General features: G+C 45.0%; 1 protein-coding gene across 1 annotated transcript in view; it reads left to right on the forward strand.

Annotated features, from left to right (window-relative positions):
* EIF2B3 (eukaryotic translation initiation factor 2B subunit gamma) overlaps positions 1 to 19,726 on the forward strand; it is a 115,172-nt gene that overhangs the window by 40,516 nt on the left and 54,930 nt on the right. The window contains exon 4 of the mRNA XM_029911600.1: positions 7,500 to 7,589. Within this exon, the coding sequence (XP_029767460.1) occupies positions 7,500 to 7,589 (90 nt within the window). The remainder of the gene's footprint in view (positions 1 to 7,499; positions 7,590 to 19,726) is intronic.

Consider the following 19,726-nt stretch of genomic DNA (forward strand, 5'->3'; position numbering starts at 1 on the left):
GACTTTGCACAGCCGAACACTTTTATGCTCCGTTATACTTATCCAGCTTCTGCGACCTAGCTGTCTCCTGGCCTGAGCTTCCTCTTCCTTCTGGCCCCCGTTACTGTGTTTCTCTTAATTTTTAAACCCCTCCTGGTCTCCTGGCCCTCTTTGTTCTTCTCTTGATAAATGTCCACTGATCCTACCTTACTGCCTCCCTTCAGAGGAGTCACCTAAACTGTTTCCCCCCCCCCCCCCCCCAGGATGCAGTTGCTTTTTTGCATAACCTTTGAGGCTTAAGTATTGTCGTCAGCCTTAAGTATTTTGCTTTGTATCTGTCTGGGGCTATCTGCTACAGGCCCCATCCGCGATAATGGATCCACATACAGACCGGCACTCAGAGTACAGCAGTCTTTCATAACACAACGTCACAGTATCCATCAGGATTAATAAATTGTACAGATCCATCACCCACCCACCTCCATTCAGCCACTGGCCCTGGGAATGGCCAGGAGGACCTGCAGAGCCAAGTGGAGGAAAGCGCTGTCTGCAGCAGCAGGCGTTTAGCTGAGTAGAGAGCATGGGCACTCACCTACAAAACCAGCCGCAAGCAATGGCACTTAGTGTCCCTGGGAATTGGGGAGGTAGATAGTATCGCTATTCCCATTTTACAGATGGAGGAACTGAGGCAGAGTAAGTGATTTGTACAAGGTCAGACAGTGAGTCAGCAGCAGTTCCCTGTCTAAAACGTAGATGCAGGAGACGCTGGATGAAATTCTCTGGCCCATGTTATGCAGAAGGTCAGACTTGATCATCTGTTTCAAGGGTTCAAAAAAGAACTAGATCAATTCTTGGAGGATAGGTCCATCAATGGCTATTAGCCAGGATGGGCAGGGATGGTGTCCCCTAGACTCTGACTGCCAGAAGCTGGGAATGAGCGACAGGGGTGGATCACTTGATGATTACCTGTTCTGTTCATTCCCTCTGGGGCACCTGGCACTGGCCACTGTCGGAAGACAGAATACTGGGCTAGATGGACCTTTGGTCTGACCCAGTAGGGCCATTCTTATGTTCATATATCACTCTGGCCTAAAACTCTATTTATCCTGTGCTCTGCCCATTAACCTATGCAGCTGTATACCCTGGGTAGAAATGTTTCAGTCATTTCTCAAGGGTAATCAGCTGTAAGAAGTGCTCTGTTGAGAGGCATTGTTTATCAAACAGTTTCATGGTTGTAACGACCAGTGTTGTATGGCATTCTTAATCATGAGTATTGTTTCAGTTTAAAGAAATCGAGAGCTATGGCATTATCCTTTGTTTTATCACTTGCATCATATCTAGGAGTTGGGAGAGAGAGATTCTGAGTCATAATATCCTGAGACCTTTATTTCTGACAAAAATGCATCACAAACCATTATGGTAAATAAAGCCACCTTACCATTGCAGGTGCTGTACAAATGCAGTGTCTCTTTGAAAGCAATAGTGTATTAAATAGCTAGGTGTAAAAAATAATAATCCTCATGTAATTTTTTAAAGATCTCTCCCATCAGCTGGTGGTAATCTGCTACTGGAATTAATTTGTGAATATGGCATATCCACTCTTTATAACTGTCCTAAGAAACCAAGTTGCGTCTTTCCTCTGTTGTCAGTAGCTAATGTTCTAGCATGGTTTGGGGGAGTCCGGAGCTGCTGCAGGTGCCGTATTTTGGATGAAATATAAAACAGCCCTGGTCACACATGCTCACGACACATTTTGTAAGACTAGCAGTATTAGCTGGTGTCCTTGTTAAATTCCAGTTCGGGTCATCCCATCTCTGCCAATTTACATTCCTCCCACAATTTCCTTTGGATAGAATATTCACTGCTAATTGTAACCCAGTCTTCCAAACGTGTCATGAAAACTTACCAGTGCAGGCACAAAATCTACTGCTATTTTATTCACCCATCCAAGGACATGTCTGGTCTGGCGTGAATAGAATTTTGCAAGGCTGTCCTTAAACTGTGCACGGTAAACAGCTACTGCATTTCAGCCCAGAGGTGGCAGCATTTCGTTGGTGGGCAAAGTGCTCCTTAGTTACAAGTAGGTACATTCATTTTATGATGTGCTTTGGGATCTCTTAGATTAAAGACACTGTATCAAATTGAGGTCATAAAGTGGCTGTGATTTTTGAAGAGCTGAAGTAAGTGTGGTTCCCCCTCCCCCCCCCCCCCCACTGGTAATTTTTCCAGCCAAGAGCTGTACTGTAAATGAGCCATACATTTTATATGGACTTTCCTTCTTTAAAAAAAGGAACGCCTGCGATATTTAAAGGTTGCCTAGCAGCTTTTGCTGTAAGATTTCTGTTAGCTCTGAGCTGCACATTGCTTTCACATCCACAGCTTTACGTGAGAACGGCATCTCTGTGTAAACCATCGAGGAACAGTGATGTACATTTGGAACAGGTGCTGACCCTGTGAGAGTGTAAGAACATAGCACGTAGTGCAGGAGATATGAAAGACCTGGTACAGTGTGTGGGTTATACTGTATGTCCTTGAGTTAAGAAGATGATTGAGGAATGTGATGCATACTTAGAGCATTTCATGGTTTTTTTTTTAAAGGGGAACAACACACCCTAACCGCCCAGGACTACGGAATGCCCATAGATCACATGTCAATTAGTTCAAAGGTCAGAGGCCAGTTTAATCATTGCAGGTGTGAGTGCCTTTTCCTTAGGATAGTGCTCAGATTAGCGTTAGAATATGGATAACTTCAAGTCCTTGGGCTTCATCGAGGGTATTTCTGCTCTCCATCCAAGCTGTACGAAGTTATGGGGAGAGGCCACAGGATTCCTCGTGCTCAGCTGGTTTATTTGTGAGGTGGTGGGGTTCATGTGGCAATAGCCCATGCTTAGCAGAGAGACTTGTTGGCTTTAAACATTCCCTGTGCTCCCTGTAGATTTATGATTTTGACCCCAGACTGGAATTACCTCACTGTCCGTGGGAGTGCGAGGCTGGTTTGAACCTTAAGCTCTTCGTGGTCGTCTCTCTTAATTAGTTTACAGTTCAAACAAGTGTCCATTTTTTTCCTTCAAACCAGAGGAGTCTCCACTATCAGTGGCTGATTTCCCTGAGGGAGGAACTCCTGAGAGAGAGGTTATCAGGAAGGAAAAGCGTATAGAGCTCCATTTTCAAAGCGGTGGGAGGGGAGATGTCTGCATGAATGCTGTTAGTGCTGCTTACCGTTTGAGTGGGGTGTGAGGAACTGCATGCATAGACTTTTCTGACTGCTCATGGGGGATTTAGTGCAGACACATCCAAACAGAGGATTTTATAGAGCCACCTGCCACTGAGCGCTAATTTGACCAATGAAATGACTTTTTTCATTCATTGCAAACCTCTTCTTTTCATCCCCCGTTTTCCCCGACTTCTCATAATGTCACCATTGTAGATTTCCTTCCAGTGAGCCCCTCAGACCTCATCATTAGGGCTTGATCCTTCAAACACTTAGTGCCACGCAAGGTGCTTACTTCTGTGAGCAGCCCTGTTGTCGTCTGCGGCAATACGCACGGTAGTAAGCACTGTAGCCTGATCCTGCACCATTGCATTCAGTGGGAGTTTTGCCATTTCATTTCAGTGAGGCAGGATCAAGCCCTAAGTTCAGTAGCATTTGCTGGACTAAAGTGTTCCTCAATAGCTTGGTGCGATTCGTAGGAAGGTTTCATGTGTGACATAAAAGAATTCAAACAGCGGAGGTTATAATCACGGCCCATATAATGCTCCGCCCAGAGAAATGTCTGGCAAGTTTTTTACCAAACAAACCGGCATTAATTATTTAACGCTTACCCAACTGCAACCAGCTCCTCCCAGCAAATACGATGTGACTTTGATGATATAATTAAAGGCTACTGCCTTATCTTTTCAGGCTGATAAACCTGGGTGTATCAGTGTTCAAGACATGGGTTAGTCAGTATTTGTTTCTCTCCCTATCCGCTGGTTCTTGTGGCTGTGACCCATTATGAAGATTGTAGCAGGATGCCATCCTGCTTTTGATCTTCCTTTGAACTGGTGATGGAGTTTGCTGCCCTGTGAATCGATTAGATGACTTGCCTCTTTTTACTTTCACCTGAAGATAACCTTGGCTTAAACACTAATACATTAAATCAAATTTTTTCCTTAGTGGCCTGTTAGGATAGAGCAGTATTATCAGTCTAGTTTAGTGTGGCTGTCCTCACCACAGGTTTACGGTGCTTAGGCCAGAGCTTCATCCGCTTGACATTATAATCACAGCTTCAAATGGCATCTGTGGCTCTATTCTGCTGCAAATCACTTAGGTGATCTCTGGAGCACAGGAGTCCTCATCGAGAGATCTCCCTGCTTTAGCCAGCCTATTGTTCTGTTCTTGCCCAGTTCTGAACGCTAGCCTGGATACTTACCATCAGTTTGTCTTGTTGATGGAGCAGATATTATTTGACGGAGTTGTGAGCAGGATATCCTTTGGCTTCTGGCTGTATAGTGTGCAGGACTGTAATTTTGTAACAATGATACTTGGACTTAAATAGATTTTTTTGAAAATGTTGCGCAAAGATCAGCTTGTAAACGCTCAGAACGCCACAGGGAGGTAAGTACTATCCATCTTGCCAGTGGGGAAATGGACACCCAGAGGTTGTGACTGACCCTGGGCCACACGTGAAGTTAGTGTCTGAGCCAGTATTAACTGAGGAGTTCCTGGTTTCCACTCTTCTGTTTGAGCCATGTAATAGGGTTGGCTGCTTCCTGAGCACCCCCTCGTGGCCAGAGATCACTCTGCAGCACCGTGCCTCTGTTTCCCTCTCTTCAGGACCTCTTAAGAACAGTACATAGGCTTCTCTCTGGGTTAAAGCCACGCCTGCCTGGGGCTGGTTTAATAACACAAACAGTTCAAAAATCCTCAGGGTCCCAAATTAAAGTCCATCTCCACAACCCAAAAGCTCAAACGTAGCTCTGGCATCTTCTAGCCAGAGCTCATCTTCCCAGTCTGTTCTCACAGCCCGTCCTCCCAGCTCTTCCTAGCTGGAACTCAGCCTTCTGGCTCTGGCCTCAAGGCCCAAACCCAGTCTGGGTTCCCCCAGGAGCCTCCTGGGCTCTGGCCTCCAAACTCCCCTGATGTCAGCGTGTTCCCTGCAGGAGCCTTTCTGTGTGCAGTTTCCTGAGCTTCCCTCCCTTTCTTTGCAGCTTCCTGCTGCTCTTTGTAGGGCAATCACCTGATCCCTCCCAGGTGTGGCTCCATAGTAATCAGGGTTGGCTGGCCCCAGGCCTTCCAGCCCTTAGGGTAAGCCACCCTGATAGTATTTACTAGACCTTTGTAGCCCAGGCAGCCTCCACTCTTCACCTTTGCACTTAAGGGGGATTGCCAGGCCATGTGCATTCAGGAAGGGGAAACCCAGCATTGTGTAGGGGAATTGGGCTTCTTGAATTAAACCCCAAAGCTAGGAATTGTCTCGTGTTGTTTTCCCTGCTTTCCCCCTGCCTTTTCTGTCTTTCTGATGCACAGCTGTCTCTTCCCTCTTCCTTTCTCGCACATCTGTTGCCTCCTCCCATCACTTCTCTTGTTTTCCCCTCCCCCTTCTGCTTGCTCCGTTTCCTTTCTCTGTGTCACCTTTATATTTTCTCTGGGGGGGAATGGTCCTGGCCTTTTGCAAACCTATCAGAATTCTCCATCCTCCATAGAAAGGAGGAAACCTTTCCCAGGATGCTGTGCAGGAGGGAGCCCTCTGGCTTTCAAACGCAAGACCTCAAAACTCTTTAAAACTAGTGGGATTCCCTATCCTCTTTGCATAGAGAACATTGCTATTAGGGCTTCCTTTCATGGCCACATCCGGCCCATTGATCACATCGGTCCTGGGCATTAGTAGGTGAGCTCATGTTTTTGTGAGTGAAGTAATCCCCTCCAAGTTTATAGATCAGTTTTTAGTGTAACACACTTTACATTACAGTAAAGTGTTACACTATCATTGTAAGATCTTTCCGTTACAAGTGGGATGTGAAGACAAATGAATACTTAGTTCATAATATCTTTAGCTTGAGCTGAATGACGCACTTGAGAAATGCTCCTAAATTAAAGTAGAATTGTCCTGCTTATGTGCCTTGATAGTCCAATCCAATAAATAAGAGACATACACAGAAAAACGTTTTCAACAGAACACTCTGGTGTTCACTATAGTCAGGTGTAAAGAAATGTTCCCTGCCTACTAGTATTGTGAGTTTCTGTCATGCTCTGTACAGTGAACTCCTCTTTCCGCCTCATCCCAAGACAACCGGCCCAGAGTTGTAAGTGATCCTTTTCCTGGCCTAACTAACACAAGTAAAAAGGCAAGTGCTCTTGATCCTGGTGAAAGCAGAACAAGAGTGGGAGGTGGTGTAGGGGGGAGTACACACTGGTAGGAGGTGTTGGGTCAAACTTCATACAGTAATTGTATTCAGACATCAAAGGGGAAAGAGCTAAAAATAAAGTCAGATTCAGGTGTGGGTGTGAGTTTCCCTCCTTACTAACCCTTCTTGGTTGATGAGTCTCGTTAAAAATATCTCCTACAACTTGATAGTGTTTTATTGTTATCGACTAGCCTAGCACAGTCCCTGTGTTCTGCTCTGATGATCAGACATCCCTCTCCTTGTGCCAGAACGTTTTTGAATGAGACAAGTTTAGTATGGAGAGGAAAGTAAAATCAATGTGAAATGCCAGAGTCCTTCAGTACAGGACTTCACCCTGTCTTTAAAGGGAAAGAGGATGCGCAGGAGGAAGGAATAAATAGGCCTCACTGCTCTAGAGGATGTGAACTGTCCTTTGTTCTTAACACTGATTCGAATCAATAGAGAATACTGAGAGTTACCAGAAATACTACCGCTGCGACCAGTTATAGGTAGGGCCTCCGCATTCACAGCTCGTCAGCGAGGGCCAGTGAGGAGAGTATTTGAATGGCCTTTTCTGTGTGACTACATCACATAACCACATGCGCTGTACTCGAGCTGTGACCTAGTATGGTGTTCCAGTGGGAAAGGTGAGCCGCCCCCTTCTCTCAAAGGCCCCCCAACGTGGTGTTGGAAGAAATACAATTGTTGCCTCCTTGAAGTGAGTTGTGTTCATTAGAGGAGTATGACATTAAAGGGGGCTGGAGCTGCAGTGCCCACAGGTTAGTCTTTAAATGACTGTACCCTGACATTACTCGCTGTAACTTGGAACAGGCTGGGCCCGTTCCCTGGGCTTTCTCCCCAGCAACGTACAATCTCAGCTTACAAAGGAAATGTAGCCGAAATAATGACTTTTGGGGGGAAGTGTTTTCCTGTGTAGTCGGTCAGTGCAGAGCCAGCAGGTGAACGTTTATAGACAGATTCCAGTGATGGCAGCCATCACAGTTCACCTCTTTGTTAAGCCTGCAGTAGGTGGGCAGGAATACATTTGCGCCTTGTAAACTTTTACCATCCATTGCTTTAACAATAAGGTAGAGCTCTTAAAAATGGCTGTGGAATGCTGTGGTGTGAGTTCCCTGTTTTCTTTTCCCTTCCAGGCATCCTCGAATGCACATCAGGACAGGGCTGGCGGATGCCCATCTATACTGCCTGAAGAAGTACGTGGTGGACTTCCTTGCAGAAAATAGGTAAGGGATGGGCAGAGGGAGGTGGTGATGCCAGATGTTTAATGTGATACGTAGCTGTCTAGCTGCAGGGTTCTGTTAAACAGCGTTTTGCATCTGTTTCTAAAATCAAATAACTTGTCCAAACACTGAGCTGTGTTTAAAAATCTGTGATTTCTAACCAGAGCTTTTGTTTTAAATCCTGCAACAGCAAAATTAAAAAGCAGACAAATTTGCCTCCATTCTGATAATCTCACCATGTCCCTTGCTTTTACCTACACTGCTGTACTTCCTAGGCTAGTCCTCTCTTCTAGGGTTTCTTCACTGGGTAGAGATGTAAATACATTTCACGCCTATTTCTTTTTCTCCAACACACGCTCAGTAATCACCTTTTCTCTCCCCCCTTCCCCACCCACTAACCCTGTAGGCAGGCTATCTCTGTAGCATCCTATGTTCTTAGTTTGTGTTGTTCCCATGTGGAAACTCTGAGACCACCCACCAAGGGTAAGGAAAACATCCATTTATGGAAGACGCGAGTGATCCTGGCTATAACATTTCATGAAACAGGAAAAAAAAATCAATGTGTTTACCTTAAACCAAACACAGCTAGTAGTTCAGCCTGGGGACGACTTTCAGTTCCTAGATCTTCTGTGGCATCTGTCATGCCCACTCCAGATAGTGAATGTTCACTAAGTTCTCAGATATATTTCCCCCTTTGAAGTGAGATGGAGGCTAAAGGTCATAACTAGATGTTGAATTTGTAGCCATATTTCTTAGCAGAGAAACTGACAGGAGAGAGAACATTGAGGAAGGAAGGAACTTCTAGTGGCCTTGATCACAAAGGAAGGCACAAATACAGGTTCTCATGATGCACGCCCTCTCTTGGGTATTTGGTTGGAGGTTCCACATGTGGAAAGTTTGCAGGATCAGGACTGTATGTGTGTCTTTTAAATGGAAAATCAGTGACAAATCCCCAGGGGACTCTCTCACCACTGTTGAGAGTAGTGCTTCTCTATTGCTGGGGCTGGCACTTGGGATCATTTGTACCAATCAGTTGAATTAATCATAGGCATTGGAAACAAATCTGCAAGATGGAAATGCTTGATTGGCCACGGGTAGTTGGTACTGGGAGCAGCCAAAGCTCCCAGTGCTTGGTTAGAGTTCATTTTAGAAGGCAGGTGGCATTGGTGGAGTCATGTTTATGGATCACATGACTTCAGAGTGAAACATAGTTTGCGCCTTTCTTTCCTAAGTGAACACATAGGGTCAAATTTTCACAAAGGCCTCAACCCATTTAGTTTTACAGGTGCAAATGATAATGTTAGATGTCTCGTGCATTTCACTGCCTCACTGTCTATATTGTGCCCTCCTTGTCTGTGTCTTCTCTTAAACTTAGCTGGTAAACTCTGGGCCATCTCTGTTATATTGTTTGCACTGTGCCTCACATAACTCGGTCCTGGTCCCTGTGTGCTATACAAATAATAATTTCAGAGGGATAGAAATCAGCATTTTTTTATTGGCATCCATAAAAGGCCTGTGCAAAATTAGATTTCATTTTTGAAAATTTCGCTTGTAATATTTTTAAGGCTTGTATCATAAAGCATGAAGCCAGATGGAGGTTTGACTTCAGCAAGAGCAGGATTGCACTTTCTGTTATGAAAATGCCAAATTCTGTTCTCCACACCTGTAACCGCTCCCTGTCCTCTTTAAAACAGCTTTTCATTTGTGCAGTGATCATTGGTTGTCTTTTATCTGTATGCTGAACATGCCCACATCTCTTAAATTAGGTCTTATTTTCTAAGCCCTTTAAATTATAATTGACTTCTTGGCTTCATGTATCATACCATTTAGTTAACATTTTCAAGGCTTGATAACAAAACTCAGATTATCAACCACAGGTGTCTGCTAGTTTATCTTTATTCAGCTACATGTTTATTATTCAACCAATAACCAACTGCGAGAGAGCCAATCACAGTACAGTGTTGCCACGCTTGGAAAATGGGATTCCTGCCACAATGAATAACCCGGTTTTCAGGCTTCCGGCACTGGTGGGCATTCTCAGCTTGTTTTTCTTTTCTGGGGGAAGGGAAGGACAGTGCATACTCAGAGATCTTTCCATGCTCAGGAGCAGTATTCCAGGACTTTTGAAAGATCCTGTGGAATATTTTTGCCTCAAAAGTACTGACATTTATATGATTGTTTTTTAAATACTTTGTTTTTCAGTCCAGAGAAAACTTTCATTAAGATTTTACTTTTCTTCAATTCCGCGCTGGGGCTGGAGAAGCTTAGATGCCTTGTTTAAGTTTGAATGTGGTTAAAACTAACTGCAGGGCCTGGAGTGAACAGTGAAGCTGTTGTACTGTGCCAGGAAGCACTGACACAGTGTACTTCCTTGGTATTGCAATATTTACACTGTGTTAATATTGGAACCTGGGGCTGTGATGGTAGGAATTACTTGTCTTTTTTCATTGTTGCAGCATCAGTGAGGGATCCACATTTTGTTTTCATTGTATTTTAACATACACAAGCAGAAAACACCTTGCCTAGCAGTTAAAACCTCGGCTCCTAGGGCCAGCTATGGTGCAGCATGTTGCAGAGGAAGATTATGATTCCTGGCAGGTTGCGGGATCGCCTGGGGAGCACAGAGTGCCTGTCATTCCAGATAACATAGGGGCCTGGTCTACACGCAAAGTAGCACCAGTTTAATTGAAGATGTGAGTTTTAAACTGGTTTGATTCATAGATTCTAGGACTGGAAGGGACCTCGAGAGGTCATCGAGTCCAGTCCCCTGCCCGCATGGCAGGACCAAATACTGTCTAGACCATCCCTGATAGACATTTATCTAACCTACCCTTAAATATCTCCAGAGATGGAGATTCCACAACCTCCCTAGGCAATTTATTCCAGTGTTTAACCACCCTGACAGTTAGGAACTTTTTCCTAATGTCCAACCTAGACCTCCCTTGCTGCAGTTTAAGCCCATTGCTTCTTGTTCTATCCTTAGAGGCTAAGGTGAACAAGTTTTCTCCCTCCTCATTATGACACCCTTTTAGATACCTGAAAATGCTATCATGTCCCCTCTCAGTCTTCTCTTTTCCAAACTAAACAAACCCAATTCTTTCAGCCTTCCTTCACAGGTCATGTTCTCAAGACCTTTAATCATTCTTGTTGCTCTTCTCTGGACCCTCTCCAATTTCTCCACATCTTTCTTGAAATGCGGTGCCCAGAACTGGACACAATACTCCAGCTGAGGCCTAACCAGAGCAGAGTAGAGCGGAAGAATGTCTTCTCGTGTCTTGCTCACAACACACCTGTTAATACATCCCAGAATCATGTTTGCTTTTTTTGCAACAGCATCACACTGTTGACTCATATTTAGCTTGTGGTCCACTATAACCCCTAGATCCCTTTCTGCCGTACTCCTTCCTAGACAGTCTCTTCCCATTCTGTATGTGTGAAACTGATTTTTTCTTCCTAAGTGGAGCACTTTGCATTTGTTAAACTTCATCCTGTTTAACTCAGACCATTTCTCCAATTTGTCCAGATCATTTTGAATTATGACCCTGTCCTCCAAAGCAGTTGCAATCCCTCCCAGTTTGGTATCATCCGCAAACTTAATAAGCGTACTTTCTATGCCAATATCTAAGTCGTTAATGAAGATATTGAACAGAGCCGGTCCCAAAACAGACCCCTGCGGAGCCCCACTTGTTATACCTTTCCAGCAGGATTGGGAACTATTAATAACAACTCTCTGAGTACGGTTATCCAGCCAGTTATGCACCCACCTTATAGTAGCCCCATCTAAATTGTATTTGCCTAGTTTATCGATAAGAATATCACGCGAGACCGTATCAAATGCCTTACTAAAGCCTAGGTATACAACATCCACAGCTTCTCCCTTATCCACAAGACTCGTTATCCTATCAAAGAAAGCTATCAGATTGGTTTGACATGATTTGTTCTTTACAAATCCATGCTGGCTATTCCCTGTCACCTTACCACCTTCCAAGTGTTTGCAGATGATTTCCTTAATTACTTGCTCCATTATCTTCCCTGGCACAGAAGTTAAACTAACTGGTCTGTAGTTTCCTGGGTTGTTTTTATTTCCCTTTTTATAGATGGGCACTATATTTGCCCTTTTCCAGTCTTCTGGAATCTCTCCCGTCTCCCATGATTTTCCAAAGATAATAGCTAGAGGCTCAGATACCTCCTCTATTAGCTCCTTGAGTATTCTAGGATGCATTTCATCAGGCCCTGGTGACTTGCAGGCATCTAACTTTTCTAAGTGATTTTTAACTTGTTCTTTTTTTATTTTATCTGCTAAACCTACCCCCTTCCCGTTAGCATTCACTATGTTAGGCATTCCTTCAGATTTCTCAGTGAAGACCGAAACAAAGAAGTCATTAAGCATCTCTGGCATTTCCAAGTTTCCTGTTACTGTTTCTCCCTCTTCACTGAGCAGTGGGCCTACCCTGTCTTTGGTCTTCCTCTTGCTTCTAATGTATTGTTAAAAAGTCTTCTTGTTTCCCTTTATTCCTGTAGCTAGTTTGAGCTCATTTTGTGCTTTTGCCTTTCTAATCTTGCCCCTGCATTCCTGTGTTGTTTTCATTACATCAGTGCACCTTTGGATGGGGAAGTGCTTAAATCAATTTGAATGTCTTAAATTGGGCTACTTTAAATCAGTTTGTAATCCATTTAAAATGATCTGATTTAATACTGAGTTGCAGTTTAAATAAACTGGTGCACACACTGTATGTAGACAAGTCCAAAATTGCTGAGCATCAGCTACAAAGGGGGGAAATATCGTTTAACATCAGCTTAACCAATTCGCTGTTGGTTGAAGTACGATTGTTGCTTTGGATATGAGAAGGTCACACCCCAGAGAAGCCATCCAGTAGTGCAAGATTTCTAGAGAAGACACTGGTCTTGTGGTGCAAGAACAGGATACGGTATCAGAATTCCAGCGTTCTGTTACCAGCTCTACCACGGCTTCCTTCATGACCGTGGGCAAGTCATTTCATTTCTCTGTGCCTCAGTTTCCTCCTCTGCCCGGGACTGTTCGGAGACTAAATTAATCAATGTTTGTAAAGTGCTTAGAACTAGCTGATGGAAGATGCTATGAGAGGGCAAATTCTTCTTGACCAGTCCATAACTCAGCTCACAGAACTAAAGGCTTGATAATGTGTTAAATGTGAACGAGTAACTGATATTCCTGCTAGAAGTTCTGTTAGGTTATAGCAAAGTCTGTTGGCAAAGCAAACAAGTTCTAGAGCTTCCGAAAAGCAAGGTTCCCTAGTGCATCTAAATGATGGTCGGTGAAAACTGCCTTTATTTTTGTCTATGTATTATGTGTACATCAAATACTGCAATATTTGTGTCCTTGCAAAGTCAAGCGGTCACGCACCCTTGCTATTGTTTGTTTAAACCTGGGAGAGGTTTTTCAAGCTTTATTTCTTCACAGAAGGAAAAACACTCTTTGCGTGTGAAAAAGTAGATCTTTTTGGCAGTTAAAATGCCCCCCAAATCCCACGCAACTCTCACTAGCCCAATTTTGAATTCCAGCGGAATAGGTCTATAAACTTGTGACAGTCCCACCCTGCCCCTGGCACGATACACACATTACACTAAGATGGTCCAAACTTGCTGTCTTCCTGGGGAGTTACCTGTATTGTAAACTTAAACAACAAGAAACAGACTTGGTCTAAAATGTACCCTGAGCTAGGCTGTTCCTAGGGATTTTCCCTGCAGGACCCTCTGTTCCCTCTGCCTGCGAGAGATTGGAGCTAATGGGACCGCCTCGGTATTGGTGCCATGGTGAGACAGCAGAATAGCCCTACATCTCTGAGCAGGATCCCTAGACCCTGATACCAGCGTGACTCAATAGAAGATCTTGCTTCTCTATGCAGGGTCCTAAACATGGCACCTGTGAGAGAGTTTTCCTTTAATTTAAAAAAAAAAAAAAAAAGCCTCCTTTTATGAGGATATTAAAGATAACTCGAGGGCCAAATTGTTAGTGCTAGGAGACCCTCGGAGTGGTGAGGGAGAAGTGGAACAGTGCTGGCCGTGTGTTAATTACAGGAGCCATTCTGCCAGTGTGGGGCTAGATGGCTCATGGTGAACACCTGCACCTCATGGAGAAGTGCACAGTATTGCTTCTCTTAAAAGGATCAGCATGCAGCGAAGGCCAGCATGCTGCAGACAGCTGCAGAGGCTGAAGCTGGCTGGGGGCATACTCACACCCCACAGCTGGCAGGCCTCACACCCTTGGGGCTCTGTGGTGCTGGCCAGCACGGTAGCCAGTCCCCTTTTCTGGCACTCTGTCTTGAGCACTAGGTTGGAATCCTGCCTTCCTGCTGCTTATAGGGGAAATGGAAAAAGAGTCCTTATTCCCTTTTCCCTTATGAGCACAATCGGTGGCAGAGGGAGGATCTGAGCCTGTGCTCTTCGAGCACGCATGCTGTATAGGCAGGTGTTAATATCAATGCAGTACGTGCTCAAAGTTGGCTTGCTTACAATCCCCAGGAAACTTTCAGTGGAAAAATAATGATCTACATGAAATAACATAGTAGATTTTCATTTGTTCCTTTTCCAAAATATTTCCGAAGCTCTACCCTGGCAGAATTTCTGTTTAAAAAAATAATACAGCAACTTTTCTGCTTTACAGAGCTTATCATTGACTCCCCAAAACTCCTGTTGTGAATTTGTACTGGCAGAGTGGAGAATGGGGGTCTGTGTAATTGGTGTGGATTTGTGTGCGTGCGTGTGCGCAGTGTGTGTGTAAAGTACACAGGATGTATCAATGATATCGTGCCCACAGTCAGTTACAGGCACAAAAGATAGCATTTATGGTAGATGGCTAACTACTTGATTGTCCCCACAAATGAGGCCTCATCATCTGAATGCTATCATTTTCACCCTCAATTGATGGTGGGCAGTAAATTAGAGGCCAAGTTGAGGCCTCTTTAAAAAATATAGCCCTACTTATAATTTTCCCCAAAAATCATTTTTATTGTGTATATATAATATATGAAAAAATGTGGTTCTTGGCTAAGATCACTTTTGTCAGACTTCATCCTACTGCAGATTTTTTCTGACCCCATAAAATACATGTTCTCCTTCGAGTCTGTGTCCGTGTGGATCCCACTGGAGCTGCACATGCACCCCATGGATGCGAGCTCAAAATCTTTTGCCTACCAGGTTGTGTCTGGGCCGTGCATGTGCCCTGAGTCACCTCATGCTCCCATAAGAGGGCTTAAAGAGCAAAGCGGCCCTGCGCTCTTCGATTCCCTCTTACCACTCATGGCAATGAGACGCAAGGTGGACTGTATCTGACCTGGTTCTGACTTTCAAACCTTACTTCAGTAAAGAAGATTCTTCCCTGATTCCTTTTTATTCCTTTCTGTATTTTAATTTTCTTTAAGAACATAAGAATGGCCCTACTGGGTCAGACCAAGAGTCCATCTAGCCCAGTATCCTGTCTTCTGACGGTGGCCCAGGTGCCCCAGAGGGAATGAACAGAACAGGTAATCATCAAGTGATCCATCCCGTCACTCATTCCCAGCTTCTGGCAAACAGAGACTAGGGACACCATTCCCGCCCATCCTGGCTAATAGCCATTGATGGACCTATCCTCCATCAATTTATCTAGTTCTTTTTTGAACCCTGTTATGGTGTTGGCCTTCACAACATCCTTTGGCAAGGAGTTCCACAGGTTGACTGTGCATTGTGTGAAGAAATACTTCCTTTTATTTGTTTTAAACCTGCTGCCTATTAATTTAATTTGGTGACCCCTAGTTCTTGTTTTATGAGAAGTAGTAAACATCAGTTCCTTATCTACTTTCTCCACACCAGTCATGATTTTATAGACCTCAATCATATCTCCCCTTAGCCATCTCTTTTCCAAGCTGAAAAGTTCCAGTCTTATTAATCTGTCCTCCTATGGAAGGCGTTCCATACTCCTAATAATTTTTGTTGCCCTTTTCAGAACCCTTTCCAATTCCAATATAATTTGTGTGCCGCCGCGCCCCCCCCCCCCCCCCCCAAAAAAAAAAAAAGAGAGCGAGAGAGAGAGCAGTTATAACAGACAGAGGGGAGACCTCCCTGTACAGTGGGGTGAGGTGCTTCTTGACAACCGCTAGTTATGGCGGACTCCAAATCTTTGGGGTTTAAACCCTGAACCCACCATAGAAGAAGACAGCAGCTGCCTGTTCTGTCTCGGGGAAGCACATGGCCCCCCCCAAGTCTGTTATCTGCTGCTCCTTTTTGTCTTGCATGCGAAAGTCCTGAGATACGAGTCTCAAGTTACCCCTCTTGGAGCAACCCATGAGGGTAACTTCAGCTCCAGGATTCTTCGAGTGCTGTCTTTGTAGGGGCTCCACTTCAGGTGATGGTGCCTCCCGGCACTGTTGCTCATAGGCTGTTCCATAGCTGTGCTCGTCCGGGCCATGCACGCGCTTTCCAGCTGTCTCACGGCACCTGTCTGTCCCGTTGAGCGCACGTTCCTTCTCAACCGTACTTGGCTGAAGACAGAGCTCTCCGCAGTGCGACAGCCCTTTCTCCCTAGAGTATAAAAAAATAGAAATTAGTAGTTAAATAAATTTTCTTTTATTGTTTCATAATTCATTTAAATTTTTTTCTTCAATACTTAGATTTGTTAGTTCTCCTTAGTTCATAGTCCCCCCTCAGGGCATGAACATTAATGTTAACAACTATGCCAGGTTCCCCTGGTTTTAAGAGATGCGGCTCCTGCCGCAAGGTAATGCCTAGATCCCATGGACACACTCAATGTGTGAGGTGCCTCAGAGAGATGCACATTCCCTCTAAGTGCGTTCATTGCAGCAACTTGAGGGCATGAGCCCGCCGAGACCAGGACCTCCACCTGAAGATGATCCTAATGGAGAAATCACTTCTCCCAGGATCAGACAAGGATCCCCCAATCACTTCCTCCCCCTAATAAGGAACAAATACATCCGAGTCATGACAGGCAATGTAGCATGCATGTTCTACATCAGCAGACAAGGGGGGGGCTCGATCCCACTCCCTGTGCACCGAAGTCATGATGCTATGGGACTGGTGCAGCCGCTACAATATAGACATCTCAACCTCTTACCTTCCTGGATGCCAAAACACCACCCGACACCCTCAGCAAACACTTCTCACGGGAACACGAATGGGAAATGAACCCCACAACCCTCCACCGAATATTCAGATGATTGGGATTCCCTTCCATCGACTTATTTGCCATGTCCCAGAACCGCAAATGTACCCGGTTCTGTTCCAGAGCAGGACTCTGCCCCCCGATCCCTAGGGGATGCCTTTCTAATTCGGTGGGACAACTCACTTATGTACGTATTCCCACCAATACCACTAATCCACAGAGTCCTACGCAAAATAAAGGAAGACAAGGCCCCAATCTTTCTGATTGCTCCAGCGTGGCCCAGACAGACACGGTACCCTTACCTGTTACGTCTGTCCATCTGTCCGCCACAGACTCTCCCATTAACATGAGACCTTCTGTCACAAGACAACGGACAAGTCCTACGTCCACAACTAGAGAAGCTCCACCTGAAAGCGTGGTTCCTCCATGGTTCCACTGTTCAGAACAAGTGAAAAATATTTTGCTAAACAGCAGACACCAATCTACACGCACTGCTTACCTGCAGAAATGGAAGCGTTTCTCCACGTAGTGTTCAAACAGATCGCTACATGTATTGCACCATTACCAGCGGTACTAGACTATTTGGTCGAATTGAAGAATTCAGGACTATCGCTAAGCTCTATCAAAGTTCACCTTGCGGCGATTAATACTTTCCATGACACAAGCGAGGGGTTTTCAGTTTTCACACACCCTATTACAAAGCGCTTCATGCTTGGTCTACAAAACCTCTATCTGGAGATGCATTCCCCCACCCCCACATGGGACCTCCATTCGAACCAATGGCTACCTGCTCCTTACTTCACCTGTCCATGAAGGTGGCTTTCTTAGTAGCCATTACCTCCACTAGATGAGTTAGTGAGATTGGCGCACTAATGGCCAACCCACCCTACACCATCTTTTTCAAGGACAAGGTCACATTATGACCCCATCCAAAATTTCTCCCCAAAGTGTCATCAACCTTCCATATCAACCAACCCATTCACCTTCCCACATTCTATCCCAAGCAGCGCATGTGCTCACAGGATGCAGCACTACACACCCTAGATGTCAGACGGGCGGTAGCCTTCTACCTGGACAGGACGAGATCTTTCCGAAAATCACCGAGACTCTTTGTCTCGACAACGGAATGTTCCAAAGGGTCAGCAATATCCAAACAACGACTTTCAAAATTGATATCGAACTGTATTAGTCTGTGCTATGAAACAAGGGAAATAGAACCCCCTATGGGCCTCAGATCCCATTCCACACGTGCTATGGCAACTTCTGTGGCTTTTCTTCACAATGTACCCATTTCATTTGCAAAGCCGCCACTTGGGCATCAGAACATGCTTTTACCGATCACTACGCCATTACACAACACTCCAGGGACGATGCCATACTTGGCCTTCCAGTCCTCTCTACTTTGGTTAGCCATACACCTCCAAAGTCCACCCCATCCTTCATGGGTACTGCTCTACATTCACCTGAAGTGGAGCACCCACAGGGACAGCGGAAGAAGAGAAGCTTACTCACCTAGTGCAGTAACTGAGGTTCTTGGAGATGGTTGTGACTGTGGGTGCTCCACTACCCACCCTCCTCCCCTCTACTTTGGAGTTTGATACGAGGACTGTACGGTAGAGAAGGAACAGAGGGAGGGCGGGCTGCACATGTGTGCTCAATGGGACAGACAGGCGCCACAAGACAGCTGGCCCGGCCGAGTACTGCTATGGAAAAACCTCAGATCAAGGGCGCCAGGACGCACCGTCACCTGAAGTGAAGCACCCACCGGGGGACACATCTCAAAGAACATCAGGTACTGCACAAGGTGAGTAACCCTCTCTATCGTCTCAGCGAGCCTCTTGGCTGCTGGGCACCACACTCACTTCCAGCAGGGAAACAAAGGTGGCAGAACCTCTGACATCAACATCCCTGACACCGGCTGCATTAACCTCGGCCCCGAGGTGTTGGCACCACTCCAGGGCAGAGAGACCCAGCTCTGTCCCCTGAACACCAGGCATAAACAGCTCTAAGTGGACAACACATCCACCCCACAGGGAGGACTCTAGGTCAAGGAAGAAGCCCTCAGCACTACACCACAAGAGAAATTGAGTCTGGCCCAGTTGTACCGACTTCCATGCTGGCGCCAGAACCTTTCATGGCACCGAGATATGCTTTTAAGCCTCCTTCGCTGCTCCTCTCAGTACTGGACTTTACATTGTGAGCGGATAGAGCATGTCCAGTGCACATAGACTCTTGGAAGAATTTAGCTGAAAAACAAAAGTCTCTTCTGAGCATGTGTGAACTGTGATTTTTTTTATTTTTTTTTTTGCACTCTTATAACTTGGCCAGATTTGGACATTTTTTCATGGGGATGGCAAATGACACATCCCTGACACAAAGGTGAACTTGTGCCAAATTTCAAGTCTCTGCACCAAAGCATGGAGGCGTGCTGGAGCTTCTCAACTAAATGTGTTTGGTTTTTTTTAAAGGTCCGGGGGGGGAAATTGTTTGTTTGTTTTTTAGCATGGACAAAACAACATATTTTTCCCTAATCTCATTCTTGGAAACGATTGAACTATTTTTGCTGAAACTTTCCAAAAAAATATCAGCCTGAGGCAAACACCTGTTATGGGTTATTTCCGCTGAAATGGTTAACGTTTGGCAAAGTTCATAAGCAAGTGAAAACAAGGTCTTCTACTGGAAAGTGTTGGTCAACCTTAACTTTGGGTGGCACCACTTGCCTGTAATAAACATACATGACAACTTAGAGCCTGAGTTTTCAGAAAGCAGATACCGTATTGCATTTGCCCTTGTGTAGTTACTTTACCTGTGCATGTGAATCTTGCGCAGTTTGTGTGCACAATTGTGGTAATCGCATTTGCTAATGCAAGTGGACCTTTGGCCTCAATTTCCTGGAAATCAGACTCTTAAGCATGTGTATAAAAGAAATGACCATGGTTACCAACAAATGCGTTTCTTGCATATTGGAGCATTTCTCCTGTTCCTATTTCTTTTCAAGATCTGG

The sequence above is a fragment of the Terrapene carolina genome, unplaced genomic scaffold (assembly GCF_002925995.2).
Source record: "Terrapene carolina triunguis isolate 2854851 unplaced genomic scaffold, T_m_triunguis-2.0 Scaffold110, whole genome shotgun sequence".
Lineage (NCBI taxonomy): Eukaryota > Metazoa > Chordata > Testudines > Emydidae > Terrapene > Terrapene triunguis.